Source organism: Heliconius melpomene, chromosome 19 (assembly GCF_056956725.1).
Source record: "Heliconius melpomene rosina isolate 202511_hmr_F chromosome 19, ASM5695672v1, whole genome shotgun sequence".
Lineage (NCBI taxonomy): Eukaryota > Metazoa > Arthropoda > Insecta > Lepidoptera > Nymphalidae > Heliconius > Heliconius melpomene.
In genome coordinates, this window is record NC_140407.1 from 641,779 (window position 1) to 651,456 (window position 9,678).

The 9,678-nt window shown below is 31.0% G+C and overlaps 1 protein-coding gene across 1 annotated transcript in view; it reads left to right on the forward strand.

The window, feature by feature from the left end:
* LOC146528219 (sodium-coupled monocarboxylate transporter 2) overlaps nt 1–8,192 on the forward strand; it is a 30,603-nt gene extending 22,411 nt beyond the window's left edge. The window contains exons 4-10 of the mRNA XM_085203249.1: nt 765–967; nt 2,427–2,558; nt 3,052–3,411; nt 3,818–3,948; nt 4,144–4,394; nt 4,589–4,728; nt 5,209–8,192. Of these exons, the coding sequence (XP_085059375.1) occupies nt 765–967; nt 2,427–2,558; nt 3,052–3,411; nt 3,818–3,948; nt 4,144–4,394; nt 4,589–4,728; nt 5,209–5,518 (1,527 nt within the window). The 3' untranslated portion in view covers nt 5,519–8,192. The remainder of the gene's footprint in view (nt 1–764; nt 968–2,426; nt 2,559–3,051; nt 3,412–3,817; nt 3,949–4,143; nt 4,395–4,588; nt 4,729–5,208) is intronic.
* The last annotated feature ends 1,486 nt before the right edge of the window (nt 8,193–9,678 follow it).

Sequence of the window (9,678 nt, forward strand, 5' to 3'; positions counted from 1 at the left end):
TAGTTCAAACGCCATATCTGAATAAGAAAACAATATTTTATTTTATTTTACAACTGTAGAATCCGTCTCTGACGAAGAGACAAAGCCAAATAAAAATCCTTGTTTTGTATCGCTTATTAAAGTGATACAAAACTTTATCAACATTTATAATATTAAAAACAAGCACTTTTTATAAATTTGCATAATAATATCATAAATATAAGCACTTTAGCTTCGTTTATGTTGCAAGTAATTGTGCATTTTTTAAATTAATTAACAAAAGAATATTTTTTATTCCCTTAGTTACTTATGCATATTTTAAACTTTCCCAGTGTGGATAGATATATAATATTTAACTAGAAGCAGAAAAAATATATAATCTGACTGTAGATTTTTTTTATGTTTAATTTTATTTTAATTTCAATGCATATAAAAAGCGGTTTGCTAAGGTTATCTGACACCACGAAGATCTAGTCAAGTATGGGCTGAGATGACAAGCGTCAGCCTTAAAAAATATATGTCGAGTTAAAAATAAGCGCGATTTAGAGACCATTTTAGTATAGTGTGACAGCGAGGGTTGTGGATTCAATCCCCACTGAGAGCAAATAATTATTTTTATTCATTCGCATAAGAAAGATCGCGATGTTCAATTCCATATTAATACGTAATGTCTCAAAAACATTAGGTTCCCTTTGCCTACTGTGCTATATAAAAAAATGCTTAATTTTACATGTTTCAAGTAATTTTTCATCTTTCAAATCTTCTCTACCTCTATCAAATTCCAGATGCGTTTCGGCTCAATATGGGTGCGTCGTATGGCAGCAGCTACCTTCCTCCTTCGACAGACCCTCAATCTTGCTGTAACAGTGTACACGCCGACTGTCGCTCTTCATGCAGTACTGGCGCTGCCGCACTGGGCATCAGCGGCCGCTTTGACTGTTGTTGCTATTGTGTTTAATTTGTTGGGCGGATTGGCTGCTGCTATCAGGTTAGTGTGGGTGGGTAGTGGGTTCAATATCCTACTAATATTATAAATGTGACAGCTCGTAAGGACGGTCGTTTGTTCTACTTCAGTGCAAATGATTTAGATGAAACTTTACTCTAATATAGTTATTAGTTATACATCAGAATAACACAGGCGATTTACGTAGATTTCATATAATTTGGCTTTGGTTTCGGCAACACAGATTAAGCCATTGGACTTGGAAAGTTGAAATTTGGCATGTGTCCTCGATTGGTATAATTTGGGGTAAGCATAGAGAAGCTATACACTCTGAATTTGAGATATATTACGGGTTGAGTGGCTTAACTCAATGACATTTCCTTGCCTCAAGTGTCAATCGAACCCACAACCTGTAGCATTTACATTCGCACGCTTGCTCTCTACACCAGGACTGGAAATGAAAATATATTTAAATAATTTAAATATTTTCATTTAGCTGCTTTGGTTAAAAAAGCGTGGCATTGTGGAGTGGAGTTCAGCTGCTCAATAAGAAATTTATCGAAAATTCGTTAGTGCGTGGGCAACGGAGTAGGTGTCTTAACAGTACATTCCCTTTGCGTATCCCGCTATGCGAGAAAAAGTATGAACCTACAATAACAATAATAGTAATCATACAATTTTATATATTTAGATGCGCATTATAATTCGTGATGACTTTAGAATAAAATAAAATATGATTTCTTATAATTTCTGTTATTACTATTTACGTAACATACCTACTGCAGTACTTTTACAATTCTCATAATAGTATAGTATTTGTAAGACCTTATCTTAAATATTGTTTTTCATATCTCTATGGAAATTGTAGAGTGCGTTTTAATTATGTTGGAAAAATATATATATTGAGAACGAGTAAAACTTATGTAAATGTTAAAAAATATTTAAAATTATTTAAGATGGTAATAACAAAATTTGACTTATTTTAATAATGTTTTATAGCTGTGGGTTCGATCCCTACTCAGGGCAATGATGTAATTACAATTATTTTCACCTTGATAATAAAAAGTGGGAGGTTGAGTTCCACCACTCACTACTCTCCCTAGTTCCGAAAATTGGGGGGTGTGGCGACTTTATGTTTTAATTCTAGATTGACCTCTGCCTGAGTTGCTAAGCGGGAAAGAATGTAAAACTGAATCTGCTATTTCAGAGTAGCATTCGCATTATATGATTATGTATAAATAACAGGGACGTAGGCATTTGGAAGGGGGGGGGGGGGGGGGGTTGTTCTCTTGTTATGTGCCCACCACAGAATAGTTTTTTGCCCATCCCATCCCAATATATTATATAATCCCATTATATTTTCAGTTGACTCTGCAAAATAAAAAAGATTAACACGTATATATATGCTCAAAGCTAAAGTCCAGACCCTCCTCTCCTCTGTGGAAAATATATCCAGATACGCCCATAATATACTCCATTTATTAAAAGTAATTCATCTTTTCAGGGCTGATGTCATACAAACTCTAACCATGGTGTTAGTTAGCGGCGCCTTCATAATTCAATCTACAGTGAAGGCGGGAGGTCCTGAAAAGGTTATAACTGATAACATCGACGGCAACAGATTGGAATTTTTCAAGTAAGTTTAAAAGATTAAATAATATATATTTTTTTTTTATTAGAAAAAAAAAAATATGTTAAATTCGTATACATTATTTATTAGTGAAAATTAATGCTATAGTGTGGCAAATTAAATTAAAGGAATAAAAGACATTTTCGCTCTGCAAATGATTGTTTAAAACTAAAATAAAAAAAACCAGCTTCACGCTGTTTTCCTCACACACTAGGGTAGGCAAAGGGAATCTAGTGTTAAAACACTCCCCGCCAATTTTTTTTGAGGCATTGCGTGTTGATTATCAGAATCAACGCCGGGCGTTTGTATTGGTGCCAGAGTAAAGAAATGAAAATATTAATAAATTCACACACACACCCACACCCTCGAGTGAGGATCGAATCCACAACCAGTCGCATTTACAGTCACACTTTTGTGCTCCTCCGCCACAACTGGCCTCTGTCTAGTAGTTTAGATTAGAAATCAAAATATAAACATAAACATATTATTTCAATTACAGATTCACAATGGACACAACAGTACGCGTAGACACCCTCTCAGCCCTAATAGGACAACTATTTATGTCGGTATCAATATACGGATGTCAACAGACGTTCGTTCAACGTTATTGTTCCATGTCCAGCGAGAGCCGGGTAAAGAGAACATTACTATCTAACGTCCCAGCTGTGGCTATCCTGTTCAGCTTGTCCTGGGTAGTTGGGATGGGACTGTATTCCGTATATAGGTATTGTGATCCTCTAAAATCAGGACAGATAGTTGCCCCGGATGAAGTGTTGCCCTTCTATGTGCAAGATCAGTTTTCATTTTTGCCGGGAATGTTGGGCTTGTTTTTGGGCAGTCTATTTAATGGGGCTTTGAGGTTAGTATGAAATGTAAATATTAATGTACATATGTATGTGTCTGAACTATTGTTTTTATTTGTGTTTCGTATATTTAACAATACGAAATAAGAAGTCTATATGAGTAATATTAATTATAATATAAACGTTTCCGAGTACCATTCCAATGTAAAATTTTGCTCTATTGTAAAAAAAAATACTTCAAGAGTGTTCTTCCACTCGATTCCTAGTTTCCCTCTGTCCACTTGCAATGCTCGGATTACAGCTTGAAGATAAAAAAAAGCATCTCATCGAAATGACAATAATTCATTCTATCGAGAGGAATTTGAACTGAAAACCGACAAGTTAACAGTGAGACGCTGTCCCATGGCTTTACTGAAATGTTAAATCACATTTTTTTAATATATTTTTTTATTTCTATTTCAGCTTTCTAGTATCGAATGTGAATTCACTATCAACGGTTACTTGGGAAGACTTTGTATCAGCAGCCCCGGCGTTCAAAGGAATAAGTGACAGACAACAACTAACTATCATTAAGATTATTGGAATAATATATGGTGGGAGTTATTATTTTTTAGATATTATCAATTAAACAATTGAACTAACTATTATGATAAATTGATTACTGTATGTAGAATACCTTTAGCACATAACAGGTTTTTATTTTCCCTACAAGTCGCAGGATACAGCGTGAAGTTATACAGAAACTGCTGTATACAGAGAAATTAGTATAAAAACAATTTGTTCCACAGCAATAATAATTATGAGCTTATCACTCTGCGTCGGCCTCGTCGGGGGCGTAGTCGAGGGATCCTTACTAGTCACTTCAGCTACATCTGGGGCACTTTTGGGTGTCTTTCTACTTGCCGCCATTTTCCCCATGGCCAATGGTAAGGGCGCGTTATGGGGTATGATAACATCCCATGTGATAACAACTTGGATGGCCGCTGGAAGGTTGATGTATGTGAATGATACGGTCGCCATGCTGCCTTTGTCTGTGGAGGTTAGTTTTTAATTGTTTGTTCGTATTTTATATTGTTAATTTTTATTGTTTATTGTAATTTTATATTTGTAATGAGCAACTGTTAAGTTTCTTGCTAGTTTTTCTCAGCGAACTCTCATTCGAGCTGGTTATGATTTTATGTTATGGTTTCATATTAGATATATATTAAAAAATAATACAATTGTTTCTTCCAGCAATGTTCTAATATAACGCAAAGTGTATTAACAACAAAAGCTCTTCCAGTCGAAGTAAACCAAACTTTAGCTCAATTTGCACCAATACTCCAAGTTTTGGATAAAATGCATGTTTCTCATCAACCTGAAGAATCTCCTGTGTAAGTATTTCCTTAATATTAAGAAATTTGAATAGATTATTTTCTTAATTTTTTAGCTTTACTCTGTATCCCACACATAGCAGAGTAAGAAGAGGGAACCAGGGCCTACTGAAAAAAAACTTCAAGTTTTTTCGTATAGCTACCTACATCTGCACATTGTAAAGACAAGACTCCGTGTTCCACTTTCTGCTCATTTTTTTCTTACATTGCGCGTTAAGTATCAGAATTGAACGCCGTGCATTGTCTTAACAGAGCGAGGAAATGAAAACAATTTAAAAGATTATATCATTCATCCAAGTGTGTATAGAACTCACAACCATCCCGTTTACAATCAGACGCCGTTCACTGCGCCGCCATAGCCTTACTTAGGTATATTTTAAATATAAACATTATTAAAGAAATTTGATCAGCCATAGACAAATATCTTTTCCAGTAAGTCTTATAACCAATTTTAATTAAACAAATATTTCTTTATTACAGATTCACAGCTCTCATGCAAATGTATTCAATATCGTATATGTGGTACGCTGTGATAGGCACTATCACATGTGTCACAATTGGCGTCGTGATAGGCTTTATCACTAGCAGTGATAGTGATAGATTTGACGAACAACTCTTACATCCGTTAATTGCCAAATTGTCCAGAAAAATGCCCGGTAAATGTCGTACATTTACCAGTCAAGCTGAAAAAGAAGCGAAAGCGGAAGAACCTGTAGACGATAAGATATTTACAACGTGTAGTAGCGGAGTATATGAAAATAATAATGTTCCAATAAGAACACATTTGTGATTGAAATGGCTATTATTACTTTAGTCTAAATAGCGGGATAAGCAAGAGAACCTAGTGTAAAAACACTCTGTTTTTCTTTTTATCTGACACTAGCTTGTACTTGTCGTTTCACGCCTTTAGGTAAATGTAAATAATAACTAAGTTTCATCGAAACTATTAATGTGATGTACTATGACTTTCTCGTTACATGGACTATTCTACACAAAAATATTATTAATTTCGAGCCAAGTAGTTCCTGAGATTAGCGCGGTTACCAAATGAACTCTTTCGATTTATAATATTATTACGTAGATTAAGTAGATTGCGTGATGGGTGGTGAACAGACGTTTCCACGAGTTGAAATTGAATGCATAACTGTTGAATATTAGGGTAGTTTTTTATTTTATATATTTCATAGTAACTTGACGGGTCTTAAGAATTTTGAAATTGTAATATTGTAACTGATATATGAGAAATAAAAGGACTAATTTCTTTCTTCATAAATAAATAACGTAAACGGAATTATAATAATTCATAAAATTACAGGATATTATTAAGATTTTTAAAAGTACCATCCATACAATAAGAACAGTAGAATATTTAGAAACGTATAAAAAAATTATATAATAATGCCTCTTGGATGCCGTCAAATGTTATATATTTCAAAATATTGGTTTTCATAAACTTACATATTTTTGTGAACACAGTTCAAATATTATAATATTTTTTTAAAATTATTGATTTGTATGGACTTATACTTATAACGGTCTAAAGTTAACTATTAAGTGAATATATAATATGAAGGTTGTAAAAATAATAACATTTTAGTTTAGAAATGTTATTATTTTTTTATCTATGTTTATGAGTTTTTATTAATCTTTGCTTTGGTGTATGATGTATAGATAATTGCAAGATATAAAGTTTAAGTACACTTCGAAGTTAGTGAAGAAAATAAATTTCTTACCTTCATCTTTTGTCCTAGAACCTAGCGTCAAAACACTATTCTCCACTTTCCACCCATATTTGAGAGATATTGAGTGGCAGAAATCAACGACGCACTATGTCTAGTAATTTTATATGTATACATTTAAGTAAATGGGATTGTAAGAAAAGCCTTTCACACAAGAATATTTAAATAAGATATTTTTTTATTAGTAATTTAATTACTTTACGAGCATTTTAATATCCAAAGTGTAGGAAATAATGCTTATATTGTTGTAATTCTTTTGTATAATATTTTTGGATGTATGAAAATTTTGACGGTTTAAAAATCCTTTAATATTTACATAAATATTTATAAATTTAATTCAATAAATCGCATAAAACTTTTTTTAGAATATCAGTGTACATACATGAATATTTATTTAGTTCATCAATCGTCACTAATATTTTTAAAAGATGCATTTAAAAATGTTATATTTTTTCATTTTTTAAATCTGTTTGTATTTTTTATATAATTTGCTTTTTTTGGTCCATTTAAAGAATTAATTCTACATAAGAGGGATTATGTCACATATATACATAATAATATGTGCATACATAAAGGTTGAAATTGATATATTGCAGCTTATATATATGAAATTATATATAATGATGATTGGTAGAAAGTGATTAATTCTATTTTTTCAATAAAAATAGCTGATTTTCACTTATATTTTTATAAATAAAAATGGCCATATTGTGTATATGAAAGTTGTGATAGTAGAATAATTTGTAGATAAATGAATCCGAATTTAATTGTTTAAGTATAAATGTATATTTAGATTAATTATTTGATTATGATATTTAAACAACACAGTTCTTTTTAATGTACATAATTTGCATTAATACTTTTGATCTAATTAATAATATTATTGAAAATGCAAATATTAAGTATTTCAAATATTTTTTCTTTAAACAGTAATTTCCAAAAACTATATATAATATAACTACAGTAACAAATATAATTTATAATACTTATATTTCATCTTAATAAAATAAAATATATTTGTAGATTATAAAGAACAGTTTTATCGAAATTATCTGTTTTATATTTATCTGTGGTTTAATTGGTTCTAATTTAATAATTCATTAAAAATAAGTAAATAATTTACTAGGATGTTCAATTAACTCACAGCAACCCTAGACCTTTAAATTGTATAAAAAATATTAATTGAATAAGTTTTTATTCTACGAATTATTGTCATTTATTTGTATTGTTGTTATTGAAAATACTGAATAACTGTTTGAATAAATTAAAAATTCTGTATTTTTATTTAAAAAAAATGTAATGTAAATATTATGTAGTTGTTATAATTAAACTATGAAAATAAAAGAATGAATTGTTAAACATTATTACTAGGATATCAAATTAATATTTTTTATTACACACAATATACATAAAGTAGAGAGCTTTTGAAAGTTGTTGAGCCATATTTTATATATTTAATAAGATTAAGATATTTTTTTATTTTATCAAAAGATATAACAATCCGCCCAATGTATATATAATACAGGACAGCCGTTGTTTTTTTATATATACTTAATATGTAAAAAATATTAATGTACTTATGTACTTATTCAGTATTAGAACCTTATAAAAACTATTTTTGTAAAAAGGTTTAATATATATTACACATAAAGCATTGTAATATAAATCTGTACCTATTATTTGTAATAAATATAAATATAAGTAAGAAGAGTTATTAAAATAAAATTTTTGTGGTTTTATTTAGAAATACCTAAATCTTACTTTATCTTAAGTTGTTAAAGCCGATCAATTCCATTCAATATTTCATGGTGACAAATATAAGGTGTCATTTCAAAAAGCTTTTCGAGGCTGCCGAGGCGCAGCGGGATATCGTCTGTGGTCTGACTGTAAACGCGACGGTTATGGGTTCGATTCCAACTCAAGGGAATCAATTATTTTCATTTAAATACTTAAATCTATCGCCGAACATGACAATGTCTCAAAAATTGGGCGGAAAGTCTGTACACTCCATTGATCATCACATCTAATGGATGGAAGTAATGAATAAAATGAAAATAAAATAATTATTTGTAATTGTTTTTTAATTCAGTATTATTGGCATATCAAAAGTAAAACGATATAAAGTATAAGAACACTTTTAGACAATTTATGTCCAAAATGATACACATGAAATGATACGAAAGCCACTAAAAGATACTGTAAAAACGTTTTTATTTGCCACATCCACAACTTTAGTGATTCTAAACTTTTCATTATATGGGCCTTTTATCACTGTTATACTAACTTTATTCTACAGTCTACTTTATAAGAACAAGGACAGTTAAACTTCTAAGTGGAATAATAGCTTTCTTTTATTACTTACTAGCAACTCAGCGGCTTCGTCCGTTTGAACTAATTGATATATTATAGCCAAATTATACAAAATCTTAATATAAACTGAAGCCTGTGTTATTTTGATATATAAGCTATTACTGTTTAGTTTTTACGTGAAAATGGAACAAACTTCGGATGGGTTAACAAATTAGTAGGATATACAAATTTATAGACAAGATTATCTAATCTTAGCCGTACCGCATGACGGTACTGGGTTCAAAGATTGGGACAAAATAGATAATGTACGAATTATGGCGTGCATGCTTAATGTTATTATTTATTTATTTTATATTTATATTATTATTCAATATAACGCTTTTTACAGTTGATATAGACGAAACGACAATTATTTAATATTTGTTTTGCGTCACGCTGTCCATCCTGCAGATAGCAGGGTAAACAGAGGGAACTTAAGAACCGAGAACAAGAGGCGAGCAAATGAAACAATAAAATATTTCATTTCCTCAATTGGGAATCAAACCCACAAACTTTGGCATTTACAGACATGCGTTTGTGCCCCTGCGCCACGAGTAGCGTCGCAAATTACAACATACAATGAATCAAGTTTTATATTTAGCATTTGAGAGATATTATTTGATATTCTAGGATATATATATTTCTAAGTGATAATCGAATCTACACCGGTTGATATTACAGTCGGACGGCCTCTACTACGGTATTTTATTATATACTATAGTGTATATTATTTATATTTCAAGTCTATACCCAAACAGCTATAGTAGCTAAATAAACAATGCTTCTTACATGCAGTATGTAGGTCATGACAGCCATTAGTCGGCTTTCATTAAACCAAGGCGACTGCCCCTAAGATTTGCAT